Here is a 16,271-nt window from a genome sequence, read left to right as displayed (position 1 = left end):
AATGCTCACCAAGCTTTTTGGGGAGGTGAAATGCTTATCAGAGGCACTCCAGAGTCAAAACATAGACCTTGGTCTAGCTATAGACTTGGTTGAGGCACTGGTCCATAATCTCAAAACTTTCAGAAATGAAGAGTACTTCGATGGGTTATGGAATAAAGTCATTGATACAGCACAACAGTGCAACATCGAAGTCCAGCCCAGCCAAAGAAGAACACTACTGAGCAAAAGGCTAGATAATTCACGTGATGTCCACACTAGGTGGTCGTTCAGAAAAAAACAAAGACGTGTTCCGAAGCCAGATATTTTACAAAACCATCGATGTGATGTTGAGTGAAATTGAACGAAGGTTTTCTAGGGCAAATTGTGATGTCATGCGCGGCATTGAGGCCTTAAATCCCAAAAGTGATCACTTCTGTAATGAGGAAGCGTTGCTTCCGTTTGCAGAACTTTATGACTGCAATACAGATGATATCCGTCATGAATTACACCAGTTCAGGCGGATATTGGATCGAAAAATCCAAGCAGGCTTGGAAAAGCCCTTGAGTATATTAGATGTGACAAAATTCCTTGAGCCATGCTGTGAAGTTTTCCATGAGCTTTTTAGGTTGTATAAAATTGCAGTCACCATTCCCGTTAGCACTGCTACGTGTGAAAGAAGCTTCTCTGCACTTAAACTGATCAAATCATACTTGAGATCAAGGATGGATGACAATAGATTGAGCAATTTGGGAGTTCTAAGTGTTGAGTCTCGAAGAGTAAAATCACTTAACCTGGATGACTTTGTTAATCACTTTGGCCAATTGAACCGAAGAATACAACTTACATAGGTTCTTGATTGATCATTATCATAAGTCAGTGTGTTTATCTGTTTATTGTTGGACCATATTTGTGCCCCTGAAAAACCTGTATAGCCAAGGGTTACACTTTTATGATGTTGTGTGGAGTTCTAGTTGATACATAGCTGCTGTTCAGAAAATTGAAAAATGTTTCATACACACACACACAGACAGACAGACAGTTCCATACCATCTACAGAACATTCAAATCTGTATTTATTTCTCCCATAAGCATCTGTGCAGACCAACATTTATTCAGATGTATATTTCATTCTTCCTTTTAATCCATTTCATGTAATTCAGTTTCATGTTTAAGCATTTTGTCTCCTTCAGGACTTCGTTGAACTCACATTTGATGCAAATTGAATGATGTACAATTTATTTTGTTAAGAGATGGTAAATAAAAACATCAATTCATTTATTTTTGACTCTTGTGCTCACAGTGATTTTGTCCTAGGAGAAATGAGACACTAAAATAATGGACTTATTTTCTCTAGATGTACCCTCTAGATGGGTATGTTTAAGTTAACTGCATCAATTTAGTAAAATGGGATTGGGGACTGGGACTACTAGAATAGTTAGAATAAACTAGTAGGCCTACCGTTTTTTCCGCTGCCTGGTAACCATGTCAGTGGTATGAAAAGGCCTAATACTATCAGGTAAAGCCGACTTTAGATGCTTAATGAAAACAATCATGTTTCTGATTTATGTGGCCACCACTATGTGAATTTTGGTCCCAGTCTGGCCACCCCTATAAAATTATTCTGGCTCCGCCACTGACTGGCTCCCTGTTAAATCAAGAATATAATTTAAAATTCTTCTACTCACCTACAAAGCTCTAACTGGCCAGGCATCTTAAGTAACTTATAGTTCCATATTACCCAACTAGAGAGCTGCGCTCAATCAATGCAGGGTTACTTGTGGTTCCTAGAGTATCTAAAAGTAGGATGGGAGCCAAAACCTTCAGTTATCAGGCTCCTCTTCTGTGGAACCAGGTTCCAGTTTCAGTTCAGGCAGACACACTCACCACTTTTAAGAGCAGGCTTAAGACCTTCCTTTTTGATAGCGCTCATAGTTAGGGCTGGCTCAGGTTCGCCTTGGTCCAGCCCCTAGATATGCTGCTATATGCCTAGACATCCGGGGGACTACCTAGGATACACTGAGCTCCTCTCTCCTCTTCTCTCCCTCCATCTTTATGTATTAATCTCCTATTTATGCACATTACTGACTTTGCTTCTTCCCCGGAGTCCTTGTGCTTTCTCGCCTTGCAGGTTTCCATGAATCTGGGTTATATCTGGACTCGTCGTGCCTCCTGCTGTGACCCGGCTGACACCCACTGCTACTTCGATTATTATTATTATTATTATTAGTCACATTACTATTCCCTATATCATTATTTTAAATTCTACTATAGTCATTGCTGCTTTTATTATAAGTAGTCTTCATTTTTTCCTTTGTTACTCTGCTTACTACTCTTATTATATGAATCATTTATGTCATATACAGTGGGTACGGAAAGTATTCAGACCCCTTTAAATTTTTCACCCTTTGTTTCATTGCAGCCATTTGCTAAAATCGAAAAAGTTCATTTTTTTTCGCATTAATGTTATTTTAGCTGTGTGCTTCGGGTCATTGTCTTGTTGGAAGGTGAACCTTCGGCCCAGTCTGAGGTCCTGAGCACTCTGGAGGAGGTTTTCTTCCAGGATATCTCTGTACTTGGCCGCATTCATCTTTCCTTCAATTGCAACCAGTCGTCCTGTCCCTGCAGCTGAAAAACACCCCCATAGCATGATGCTGCCACCACCATGTTTCACTGTTGGGATTGTATTGGGCAGGTGATGAGCAGTGCCTGGTTTTCTCCACACATACCGCTTAGAATTAACGCCAAAAAGTTCAATCTTGGTCTCATCAGACCAGAGAATCTTATTTCTCATAGTTTGGGAGTCCTCCATGTGTTTTTTGGCAAACTCTATGCGGGCTTTCATATGTCTTGCACTGAGGAGAGGCTTCCGTCGGGCCACTCTGCCATAAAGCCCCGACTGGTGGAGGGCTGCAGTGATAGTTGACTTTGTGGAACTTTCTCCCATCTCCCTACTGCATCTCTGGAGCTCAGCCACAGTGATCTTTGGGTTCTTCTTTACCTCTCTCACCAAGGCTCTTCTCCCACGATTGCTCAGTTTGGCTGGACGGCCAGGTCTAGGAAGAGTTCTGGTCATCCCATACTTCTTCCATTTAAGGATTATGGAGGCCACTGTGCTCTTAGGAACCTTGAGTGCTGCAGAAATTCTTTTGTAACCTTGGCCAGATCTGTGCCTTGCCACAATTCTGTCTCTGAGCTCCTTGGGCAGTTCCTTCGACCTCATGATTCTCATTTGTTCTGACATGCACTGTGAGCTGTAAGGTCTTATATAGACAGGTGTGTGCCTTTCCTAATCAAGTCCAATCAGTTTAATTAAACACAGCTGGACTCCAATGAAGGAGTAGAACCATCTCAAGGAGGATCAGAAGAAATGGACAGCATGTGAGTGTGGCAGTGGGCGTGGTCTGCGCTCAGCTGCAGGCGGGAAAGGTGTGGGAGTGGTTCATGGGAACAGTGCCGGGGTGAGTTCAATGAACACGGCTGTAATGTGGTGCTAATTATGCGGAAATGTATTTAAGCAGTAGCAGGAGGGAGTTCGAGAGGAGGGACAGTCACACCCAAGGAACGGGGACTGAGACAGAGCAGCGAGCCATCAGAGAGGTGGCGTTACGGGAACGAGAGAGTGAAGCCATCAGAGAGGTGGCGTTACGGGAACGAGAGAGTGAAGCCATCAGAGAGGTGGCGTTACGGGGACGTTGGACCGAGTGCGCCCGAGAAGCCGGGCAGCGAAGCGGAGCGCACAACGGTCTGCAGTGTGTGTTTGTATTTTGGATGACAATAAATATACCTTTGTTGAAACCTACCCACTGAAGCCGTATCTGTGTTGGGGAAAACCTACGGTAGTCGAGAGTCGGCTACACTGGCGCCTAAACGGGGACCTCAACACCGTGATGACGGAGCAGCAGATACAGCCGGTGGCGGCGTTGGCCCAGATGCTGGGGGAGATCGCGGCCATGCACCAACAGCAGACGGAGGTGAACCGGCGGCAGATGGAGGCACTCCACAGCCAGGCGGAGATGCAGACCCGGGTCCTGGAGAGCCTGCTGTCCCGGTCGGGGGCGGCGGCTCCACCCCCTCCGTCACCGCTCACGGGCATCGCGCTCCACAAAATGTCCGCGGAAGACGACCCACAGACCTTCCTGGAGATGTTCGAGGGGACGGCGGTGGCGTGCGGGTGGCCGGCGGCGGCGTGGTCCATGCGCCTGCTCCCCTTGCTGTCAGGGGAGGCCCAAACTGCGGCGCTCGGCCTGCCAGCGTCCTCGCGGGGAAATTTCCAGGACATAAAAAAAGCCGTCCTTCATAGGACGGGTTTCTCCCCCGAGGACCACCGTCGCCGGTTCCGGGGCACGAAATGGACACCCACCGACCGTCCTTTCGTGTATGCCCAGAAGCTGAGGGACGCAGCTAACAGGTGGCTACAGCCAGGGAGTCTGATGGTGAGCAGAAGATGCTGGAGAGGATCACAATCGAACAGTTTGTGGAGGGCCTCCCGACTGGGACGTCGGAATGGGTGCGGTGCCACCGACCTGGGGACTTGGGGGCGGCCATTATCCTCGCAGAGGATCACCTCGCCGTCCACCCCGGGGACAGGGAGCGGAGGGGTGGACATCAGCGCCTGTCCGACCGACTCCTGCTCCTCGCAGGAAGTTCCTCACCTCAGCCTCCCTCCATCGGCCCCCACAAGCTCATGCATTTCAACCGCGCAATAACCCTCCCTCTGTTTCCTCCCATCGCCAGGCTCCAGGCGCTGTTCCCAACCCACAGAGGGCCCCTCAGGCGTCAGAGCAGGAGTGTTGGAGGTGTGGGCAGCCCGGTCACTTCCGCAGAGAATGTCCACTGATGGAGGTCGGCCAGGTGATCCGGGTTGCCGGCCCGCCAACACCCTCCTCCGGTCCGGGGGGGACATACAGCTTTCCGGTAAGGATTCAAGGGGGTGTACACCAGGCTATGGTGGACTCGGGCTGTACACAGTCCATGGTCCACCAGAACTTGGTTCGGCCCGGGGCGTTGGTAGAGGCAAAGTGGGTGGAGATAAGGTGTGTGCATGGGGATGTTCACAGATATCCTGTTGTGTCAGTCGAAATTAAACACAGGGGCAAAACGCATAGAATTAGGGCTGCGGTTAGCTCCCGCCTTGCACACCCACTGATTTTAGGCACGGATTGGTCTGGGTTCCATTTTCCGGGCGGCTCATTATAACCCAATGGCTGGGCACATGGGGTATGACAAAACACTAGACCGGATAATGGCCCGATTCTATTGGCCTGGGATTCGGGGAGTGGTGCGCCGTTGGTGTGCCTCTTGCCCTGAATGCCAACTGGTAAACCTACCGGCCATCCCAAGAGCTCCATTGCACCCATTGCCACTAATGGAGGTCCCGTTTGAGCGCATTGGCATGGACCTCATCGGGCCATTTCACCGGAGCACTCGAGGATATCGCTTTGTGTTAGTTCTGGTGGACTACGCAACGCGATATCCTGAAGCGGTGCCGCTGCGCACTATCTCTGCAAAGAGTGTTGCGCAGGCACTGTTTCAGGTCATCTCCCGAGTTGGAATCCCGAAAGAGATTCTGACCGACCAGGGCACCTCGTTTATGTCACGCACAGTAAGGGAACTATACGGTTTATTGGGCGTCAAGGCAATTCGGACTAGTGTTTACCACCCACAGACCGACGGCCTTGTTGAGCGCCTGAATAAAACCTTGAAATCCATGATCCGTAAGTTCATACACGATGATGTCGGAAATTGGGATAAGTGGCTTGACCCTCTGTTGTTTGCAGTGCGGGAGGTGCCCCAGGCCTCCACAGGATTTTCTCCCTTTGAGCTGCTGTTTGGCAGAAAACCACGTGGGGTTCTGGACCTAGTTAAGGAAAACTGGGAGGAGGGTCCGAGCCCAAGCAAAAACGAGATTCAATACGTCCTGGACCTGAGAGCAAAACTCCACACACTGGGGCAATGTTCACGGGAGAATTTGCTCAGGGCCCAGGAGCGTCAACAACGCCTGTACAACAGAGGGGCTAGGCTGAGACAATTTGCACCGGGAGATAAAGTACTTGTATTACTTCCCTCTTCCAGCTCCAAACTGCTCGCTAAGTGGCAAGGGCCCTTTGTGGTCACACAGCGAGTGGGCGACGTAGACTATGAGGTTGTGCGTTCTGACAGGGGAGGGGCAACACAAATTTACCACCTCAACCTCCTCAAAGCATGGAGAGAGGCAGAGCCTGTTTCTCTGGTGACTACCGTGAAAGAGAGGGATGAGTTGGGGCCTGAGGTGCCAAATTCCACCAATCCAGCCTCGCTCCGTTGTGTAGACCATCTCACTCAGTCCCAGAGAGCAGATGTGGCTGCGTTGCAGCAGCGCTTTGCTGATGTGTTCTCCCCTCTGCCAGGACGCACCAACCTTATACAACATCATGTTGAAACTCGCCCAGGCGTGACAGTACGATCACGGCCTTATCGGTTGCCTGAACACAAAAGAAAGGTAGTTCAGAAAGAATTGGAAGCTATGCTGGAGATGGGGGTAATAGAAGAGTCCAATAGTGCCTGGTGTAGCCCCATCGTTCTGGTTGTCAAGAAGGATGGGTCTATACGGTTCTGTGTGGACTACCGCAAGGTGAATGACGAGTCACGGTTTGATGCCTATCCAATGCCCCGGGTCGACGAGCTCCTGGACCGGCTCGGCACGGCTCGTTTTTTCACGACACTGGATCTGACCAAGGGCTACTGGCAGATTCCCTTATCTCCAGAGTCCAGGGAAAAGACGGCTTTCTCCACTCCGTATGGATTGTACCATTCGTCACACTTCCTTTCGGGCTGTTCGGTGCCCCAGCCACATTCCAACGTCTCATGGACCGGGTACTGCGTCCACACGCTGCTTATGCTGCCGCCTACATGGATGATGTGATCATCCACAGCAACAGCTGGGCGGAGCACATGCAGCGGGTGTCCGCGGTGCTTGAGTCTATGAGACAGGCTGGGCTCACCGCCAACCCGAAGAAGTGTGCGGTTGGACGGAGGGAGGTACGGTATCTGGGGTACCACTTGGGTGGAGGGCAGGTTCGTCCCCAGGTCGACAAGACAACAGCGATTGCAGCCTGCCCGAGACCCAAGACCAAAAAAGAGGTGAGGCGGTTCTTGGGGCTGGCAGGGTATTACCGGCGGTTCATCCCCAACTTCGCCGACCTAACCAGCCCCTGACTGACCTGACTCGAAAGGGTGCCTCAGATCCGGTCCAGTGGACGGAGCAGTGCCAGCTGGCGCTTGAGAGGGTAAAACAGGCCCTCTGTGGGGAACCTCTTCTCCACACACCTAACTTCTCTCTCCCTTTTATCCTGCAGACTGATGCCTCGAATAGGGGGCTGGGGGCCGTTTTGTCCCAGGAGGTGCAGGGGATCGACCGCCCAGTGCTTTACATCAGCCGGAAGCTGTCTGAGAGGAGTCTCGCTACAGCACAGTGGAGAAGGAAGGCCTGGCGATCCGGTGGGCGGTCGATGCCCTGCGTTACTACCTCCTGGGACGCCCATTCACCCTCTATTCGGACCATGCCCCTCTACAGTGGCTCCACCGCATGAAGGATGCCAACGCCCGGATCACTCGGTGGTATCTGGCGTTGCAGCCATTTAAATTCAAAGTGGTCCATAGGCCGGGGTGCAGATGGCTGTGGCAGACTTCCTTTCCCGCTCACAGGTGGGGGGAGTAGGCTAGGCCGGACGGCTCCCCGGCCTAAGTCGGGCGGTGGAGATGTGTGGCAGTGGGCGTGGTCTGCGCTCAGCTGCAGGCGGGAGAGGTGTGGGAGTGGTTCATGGGAACAGTGCCGGGGTGAGTTCAATGAACACGGCTGTAATGTGGTGCTAATTATGCGGAAATGTATTTAAGCAGTAGCAGGAGGGAGTTCGAGAGGAGGGACAGTCCCAAGGAACGGGGACTGAGACAGAGCAGCGAGCCATCAGAGAGGTGGCGTTACGGGAATGAGAGAGTGAAGCCATCAGAGAGGTGGCGTTACGGGAACGAGAGAGTGAAGCCATCAGAGAGGTGGCGTTACGGGGACGTTGGACCGAGTGCGCCCGAGAAGCCGGGCAGCGAAGCGGAGCGCACAACGGTCCGCAGTGTGTGTTTGTATTTTGGATGACAATAAATATACCTTTGTTGAAACCTACCCACTGAAGCCGTATCTGTGTTGGGGAAAACCTACGGTAGTCGAGAGTCGGCTACAGTGAGTTAAATATGAGTGTCACAGCAAAGGGTCTGAATACTTATGACCATGTGATATTTCAGTTTTTCTTTTTTAATAAATTTGCAAAAATTTCTACATTTCAGTTTTTTTCTGTCAAGATGGGTTGCTTAATGCGAAAAAAAATGAACATGCAGTTGTTAACTTGGGACTGAAATGGGTAACTGTATACCTGCAGCACAATGATCATTGTCCAGAAGACATAGAATCCAGCCAGTGCAGGAGACGTCTCCCTGTCAACCTCAAAGATAGGGTCTTTGAGGTTCTTCAGCCAGAGGCCATGACCTGAAACACATCAAGACAGCAGAGCAGTTCACCAGTCCGAGCAAACAAAGAGAAAAGCTGGAGATGGTTCATACTGGATGTGGAGGCGCCGCTTAGCACTAAGTGCTGTCGGCATCGTTTCCCCGCCCATTTAAAGCAATCCGGCTGTTCACACAGCTCGCAATCTTCTGCGATAATTTCAGCGTCTGGTATATCTGTGTGCACAAGCAAATCTGGCAAGAAAACTATATATATATAAAATATATATGATATAAATGAAGGGCATAAATTAACCCTGATTCTCCTCCCACATGATCAGATTTCAAAATTAATTCACTGTATTTGTTAGAAATAGCGTAGTGTCTCTGCTGTTTGTGATTGTGATTTTTAGATTTTTAAAACAGGCGGCTGTGGCTCAGTGGAGCGCAGGGTCGTCCTCCAATCAGAGGATCGGCGGTTCGATCCCTGGCTCCGGCAGTCCATGTCGATTTGTCCTTGGGCAAGACACTTAACCCCAAATTGCTCCCGCAGGCTGTTCCTGTGGTGTATGTATGTGTATGAATGTTAGTTAGGGTCCTGATGGGCAGGTGGCACCTTGCATGGTAGCTCCTGTCATCAGTGTATGAATGGGTGAATGATTAGTAATGTAAAAGCGCTTTGAGTGGTCTAAAGACTAGAAAAGCGCTATACAAGTATAGTCCATTACCATTTACCATTTACCATTTAAATGAGCAGACACACAAAGACAGACAGACAAAGAGAGAGACAGAGACAGAGAGACAAAGATTGCCCTGCACAGAGTAATGTGGTTCTGACATAGCAGGTCTCTTCCAGTGTGAACCCGGCATCAGCCTCTGGAGCATTCACCGGCTCTTTGTCAGAGTCCCTTTGGTGACTGGTTATCACGGCAATACTGGCTCTCAATAGGTCTACATGTGTTTTTACACAGTCAGCTATACCCAGCAAGAACACTGCTGCTGCTATACCTCACTGAAGTGTGAAGTGAGAGCAGGGTTGGTACTCACCTATGGCAGCAGTCAGACACATGATGATGAGCAGGAGCACACACCACAGGACGTCTGTGTTCAGACGCTTCTCCAGCTGGCTGCGCTTATACCTTGGCCCGCTGTTGTTCATCATGGCTTTAGTCTCATGACCTAAATCACACAGTAAGAGAAGAACAGTATACATCCATGATCAGTTATATAGACCATTATACAGGAGTGTACATGATGTGGGTTAGAACCACGGGTGAGAACCCTGTTAAGTTTGTAACAGTTCCTTAGGTTAGGGACAACTGCCACTACAGGATTGGATGCACAGCCATCAAGTTTAGTAGAATTAAGTCATGTCCTTAAAAAAATGTGAAAGAAGTGTAATGAAATCATAAAAGAAAATGCAGGACAGAAGACGAGGGGAGCACAGAGACTAATACACATCGAAAGGAGGATGATATCGAAGGACAGGTGAAACTCATAAGGGCGGAGCAGGCAATCACACAGGAAGTAAAACAAGACAGAGGAGAATATGTTCAAACTAACTTTAGAACCACAACGGGCCTCAGAGTGAAATATCTGCTGGCTTTCTGAGGCTACTACTAGAATTTGCTGCTTACCAAGATTAGCGACACTGAACTGAATAGCAGTCCCCTTTGTTGCGTGTGTGTGTAGCCTTTTACACAATCATTGCAAATGTATCATTTTCTCTACTGATTGGTTTCCTGTACTAAATGTACACTTCTACAATATAAATATCCACAAGCATGAAAGAAATACAGGTCTATTTGTTTTAAACATGCTCTATTTGTTTCCCCGTATGCGTTTGATTGTCCATAAAAAGTATATTAATTTAAAAAAATGAATTTTTTTGAAGACACACTGTAATACAATAAAAGCACAGTATGTATGTATGTATGCTAATACATAGCAGAAATGTTGACCCCTTATGAGCCAGCTCGCAGCCTTAGATCCTCAGGCTGCGAGGATTTTACTACATTATTTTACTAAATAACTTTTCTATATTGTTCTACATGTATTTTATAAAAAAAATTGTTAGTTCATTTCTATGGTATCGATTGGTTTTACCGTGTTAAATATTGTACTGTTTTATGTGGGTTTGGGCCTGTTTGTTGAGTTTTCTGTTGTTTTATTGTCTTGCTTTTTCTGCTTTGTCTGTCAAAGCACTTTGTAAACTCTGTTTTTAGAGGTGCTATATAAATAAAGTTATTATTATTATAATAATAATAATTTCATTTTTATCTGACGTTATGTAACTCTTAAAAAAGTCTTAGAACTCAAACAGATTTTCTAGTGAGCTGAGAGTTTAACCTGCTCCTGCTCTTCACCCGACTGATCACTGCTCATATATTTTCAAATGTGCAGTAGTTTCAGCTACGGCACATTAAAATATAATTACATGAGAATAAACGGTTTCCTGCACTCAGTGACATAGAGTTCTAGTGTCACGTATTATTTGAGGCATGTTTAGTTTAATTTTTTTATCTAAATAAACTAGTGGATGAGGACTAATGCTTCTTATACAAATTATTTGTAATTATGTGTGGCTGTGTAGCAACAAGGCTGTAAAGCACATAGCATATAATCCTGCGGGCTTAATTGTTGGAATGCTGATTAAGCATTCCAACAATTGTTCTTCTAAGCTTTAATCTTCTTCTTCTTCTTATATTTCTTCCGTACGTTTTTTGGCATCTAAATAGTTCTGCATACTTTCAGCTACAGAAACCGTTCAACTATCAAATTATTCAACTCTTTCAGGACATGGGTGCTATGACTTTTCTCATTTCTATCTCTTATGCTTTTTTAAATATTAAGCAATATTCATATTTTTCATATAATGGTTCCCTATGGGGAAAATCCTAAAATCTTCTCAAACTTCTTCAACTTTGAAAGCTTTCTGTTTCCCCCATACCTTCAGCTAGAGACACCATTTAAACTCGCAAATGTTCACAAAACCTTGAACTATGAAGGTATGATTCAGCTTTTTAATATCTTGTACAGTTTTTTGAATAATCACACTTATGTTTTATGCTTTTTTCAGACCTTTTCTGAGTTTATAATGGGTTAGTATTGCGTAGCTTAGAGCGCGTGATGTCATCGCCAGAGTGGAAGGAGCTCGAAAGTTGCCAGAATCCCCACAATTTTCACCCTTCAGGCATCATTTTTGGTCAGAATGTAGATAATCTTGTCCTAGTCACACCCATAACACTGTGGAATCCAACAGACTTACACATTTGGTCACAGCAGCCTGAAAGTGAGAGAAAGTCCAGGTATCTACTCCATAGAGACCCATGTTATTTCAGACTCCAAAAGATCTTGCACAGTGAATCATACCCCGTTTCTAAATTGCCACCATAGCCACATTTTTAACACTACAGACACAATTTTTACATATTCTTGTTCATCAAGAAAACTGAACTAAGGTTTTAGGAGATTTCAGGAGTAGTTTGAGAGGTGCGCCTCAGCTTTAACTCCATTTAAAGCCTATGTACCTGTGAGTCTCTTTGAAGTCATATTGCTATGGTAACCTGTGATGCTGGCAGGTGATTGATGTGAGCTAATTAGTGCAGTTTGACACACACAGAGACAATGACACACGCACACACATACACAAATGACTAGGAGATATTCAGGCAGAGGAATTGTTATAACTTCTCTTTGTCTGTCTGTTTCTCTCTTTCTCTCACTCTCTGTCTGTCTGTCTCTCTTTCTATCTGTTTCACTCTTTCTCTCACTCTCTGTCTGTCTGTCTCTCTTTCTATCTCTCTCTTTTTCTCTTCCTCTCTGTCTCTCCGTCTCCCTCTCTCTTCCTTCTCCCTCTATCTTAGTCTCTCTCTTTCTCTCAATCTCTTCCTCTCTCTCACACATAATTTCCAATTTCATTTCAATTGAATTCATACATACAGCCCCAATTTCATTATTAACACTATGCACACAAATGACATGTCTACGTCTTCAGAAGATTCTTGGGATTCTCAAAATTAAGTTATTAAATCAATACGACTTACAGATTTTTCTTTTCTTTTTTCTCTTGGTGCAATACAAATGGTTTACGGTGTCACAGTGGTATGCATTGGCTGGAAATAGTAATAACATAGTGTGTTAAACAATTTTAACAACCCCATTATTGTCTGGAACATGCTCTGTAAATCTGCTCTAAAAGAGTTCGAGTGAGGAAGGTGCAGCCCAAAGGAAGAAATTGAGGTAAATGATAGGTTAAGATAAGTATGAAGTTACTTTCATTGTTTGTGTTCATGATATCAACTATTCACCTTAGAAAGCATTGTTAGGGTCAATAAGCCTTTGATAGTACACTTCATGCAGACCTGTGTAGGATGGCTCTAAGGTTATGCTCAATACCCTGATGTTCTTTGGTTTTTTTCCATAGCCGCCTAGATATGCGCCAGCCAACCCAAGACGAAGTGTGCCTGTTCCATCATGGTTGATGCAGAAGGAGAACGACAGCGTAGAGCTCAGTGCTCTTTTTCTATATCACAATATAACTCCTGGGAATAGTGAAGAACTGGGATTTTCTGTTCACTGTTTTTCTTTTTGTTTATTATAGAAAATAACCGCAACACTGACCAAGGTGAGGAATGCAGAATCTGCAGATTCAAGGATTCAAGGTAACCAAAACAAACACAACTACTGACTATTTTTTTCAAAATTACTCAATTCCTACGTCATAAATGACCTTCTTTTTCTTTTCATAAATCAGAATCCTGGTGAATGACCCAAAGAAGGATGACAGCAGCTCCAGAGAACCAAATCAGTCAATGAGGACAGCAAAGACAGAAGCGGTTCCATCTTAAATTACTGAAGATTGTTGTTTAATTTCCTTTGATCAAATGTTCTTAATATTTAATTAATTCATATTTAGTTAATATTTGCTTAAGTTATCTAGCGTCAGAAAACTTTCTTTCTCATACTAGTAACCAGATGAAGAAGATCCAGACTACAGTATTAATGCCATATAGGAGAGCAGAATTTGATGTAAGGGATCATCAGTGAGAATCCAAGTAACAGCAGCTTTTGCGAGGACTCCAGAAGAAGCAGCATCCCAACACAACATACTGAGGTAACATTAGTCAATATGACAGTAAACTGGCATTTCATTTGTTTGGTCTTTTTTTTAATTTAATATTATGATTACTCTTGGCGATCAATACAGTCAAATACAGCTGGTTCACACAACTATAATATTGTCATAACTAATGTTTTTGTTTTTGTGTACTTTCTGAGATAAAAAAAAAAAAAAAGAAGATTACTGCACTCTTCCCAAACGCCCCTCTACCCCAAATCCAAGCACCTGGACGCCTGAATGCACCACGATGTTTCTCTGTGGTTTGCATTACCTGACAGAAAAGTCATCGATTTTGACTGCATTAATTTATATTTAAACTTAGTATGTTTTCCATGTTGGCATTTATTTACTAGTAAATATGTAAAATCGTATTCCTTATTTTATTTAATATTTTACATTTAAGATTCTGTCTCTGTGTATCTCTCTAGGTTTCCATCCGTTAAAGGGTAGTTTTTCTTGCCAATGTCACCCCTGTGCTTGCTCATGAGGGAATGTTATAAAGTATAGAGTACAATCTAGACCTGCTGTATATAGAAGTGTCTCAAGATAACTTCTGTTATGATTTATGATATGATTTGACTATAATTCAATTACCATATTTATTATTATTACTTAAAATGTTTTGTTATTCTTCAACGTGTTATGTAATATTAAATGGAGGTACACAATATTGCAGTTTTCCTTGCTATCATTTCTTTTGTTTTTTGCACACACATGTGGTCTATGGAACTCAAATGAACATCAATGATACATCTTACTACTGGTAATATTGGCATATATATATATATACATTTGATTAATAAAAACAAACTTAAAAATTACATCAATGTGATTGACAGAGTCTTTTCTCTCTGTTGATAGTAATATTTTGGTGGACTTTTTCAAATTAATCTTAATTGAACCCAAACGTACCCTTAATTAACCTCAATGCTGTCTCAGAACTGTTGATATATGCGCCGTCTTCGGGCAGTAGCAGCCACACAGTCAAAATTTATCGCAAAATTTTCTAGTTTGTAATGTAATACTGGAATCATGTATCACTGAAGGTACACAAACCTAAGCAGAGAAGGGTAACTGTGGGTTGCAAAGTCTTGTTGAGGAGCAGACAAATACACTTCCCAAATCTAAATGCTTGTCAAGCAAGTTGATTCAACTCCTGATGGGAGACGGGCTCAGAACTATGATAAAATCCAGCATGAACATATTACATACAAGTATGAAAAAACAGCCATGTGAATGTATCCAACCGATCCATGGACAGTCTTTGTGTGAAAACACCTGCATGAAGATCAGATACGCATCTTCATGCAAAGACAATAAAAACAACAATCTGGAAAAGATTCTGGGGAGGAAGTCCTCCCACATCAGGGCCAACAAGTGGAGAGGGAACTGGACAAGAAGAGTTGATTGAAGAAAAAGATGAGAAATTCATCTTCCTTCAGGAGTATCTCCAAATTCAAACAGAGAAGACTGAGAGGGTCGGAGTGGAATGGAAAGTCAGAACTAACAGATCACAACTACACAGAGGGAAGAGAATAACAACCTTAGAGCTGCATTTCAGGAGCTGATAAAAAGTCAGGAAAAGATCAGTTGAAAGGTATGATGAGTTAAAAAAGATGAATGATGAATGGAAGACCGCCTCAGAAAAATAAATACAGAAACAACAGGAGTTCCTGTTTCATTGGATGTTTGTGGTGAACACACTGCACAAACAGTCCAGGGGACAATTGTGCAAAAGTAGAGTGAGTGAACATTCACTTTGTGTTCTATCGTAAAGCCCGTTAAGAGGACAGCTGCAGGATTTCTGACGTTAAAAAAAATATGTGATGTATTCCTCAAACTGAAGAGTCAGACTGAGAGCAGGCCAATTTCTTTGCTTTTACTCAGATGTTTGGTAAGTGGCGCTGTGCTCTTACCTGCGTACACCACGATGCCCACCACAGTCTCAGTGTTGCGGATGGTGCAGCTCCTCAACAGGAGGTTGCTGTTATGGAGGCCGACTCGAACCCCACTGGGATGCTCCCTGTGGAACAACATGCACACGCACACGCACGCACACGCACACACACACACACACACACACACACACACACACACACACACACACACACACACACACACACACAACAGGCCGGAGCTCAGGCTCAGCTGCATGACATAATCCAGTTATACCCACCGACTGGTAGATTCTGACGGAGGTGTGTTTGAGGCGGTGTGATGATGCGAAGACGGCCCTACTGCATTGTTTTAAGGGAGTCAAAAGCAGGTGCTATTGTAATTGTTTTGCTTCAATCAGCTTGTGATAATAATAATAATAATAATAATCAATCCTTTATTAGTCCCACAATGGGGAAATTATTTCTCTGCATTTAACCCATCCCGGAGGAGCAGTGGGCTGCAATGAAGCGCCCGGGGAGCAACTTGGGGTTAGGTGTCTCGCTCAAGGACACCTCGGCATGTTGCCGGTAGAGGGGCTTGAACCACCAACCTTGTGGTTACGGGACAAGCGCTCTACCTCATGTGCCACAGCCGCCCCATCACATCTTTATTGGCTCACTATCTTAATGGATAAATGGTGCAAGTCCTAAATGTGTCATTATCTATTTCTAAAACATCAAATTCTAAGGAAAATTATAATATAACTTCTGAATTTGTGAGACAGTGCTTTGTCAAGCAGCAATGCTTCTCGCCAATAAATTGT

At 45.0% G+C, this 16,271-nt stretch overlaps 1 protein-coding gene across 1 annotated transcript in view; it reads right to left on the bottom strand.

Moving 5' to 3' along the window:
- atp10d (ATPase phospholipid transporting 10D) overlaps positions 1 to 16,271 on the bottom strand; it is a 71,587-nt gene that overhangs the window by 24,713 nt on the left and 30,603 nt on the right. Inside the window, exons 6-8 of the mRNA XM_054613206.1 lie at positions 15,487 to 15,593; positions 9,496 to 9,627; positions 8,379 to 8,491 (exon numbers count right to left, since the gene is read on the bottom strand). Coding sequence (XP_054469181.1) covers positions 8,379 to 8,491; positions 9,496 to 9,627; positions 15,487 to 15,593 — 352 coding nt within the window. The remainder of the gene's footprint in view (positions 1 to 8,378; positions 8,492 to 9,495; positions 9,628 to 15,486; positions 15,594 to 16,271) is intronic.

The sequence above is a fragment of the Anoplopoma fimbria genome, chromosome 15 (assembly GCF_027596085.1).
Source record: "Anoplopoma fimbria isolate UVic2021 breed Golden Eagle Sablefish chromosome 15, Afim_UVic_2022, whole genome shotgun sequence".
NCBI lineage: Eukaryota > Metazoa > Chordata > Actinopteri > Perciformes > Anoplopomatidae > Anoplopoma > Anoplopoma fimbria.
The sequence above is the reverse complement of the archived record's forward strand: the minus strand, read 5'-3'. Positions and strand labels throughout refer to the sequence as shown.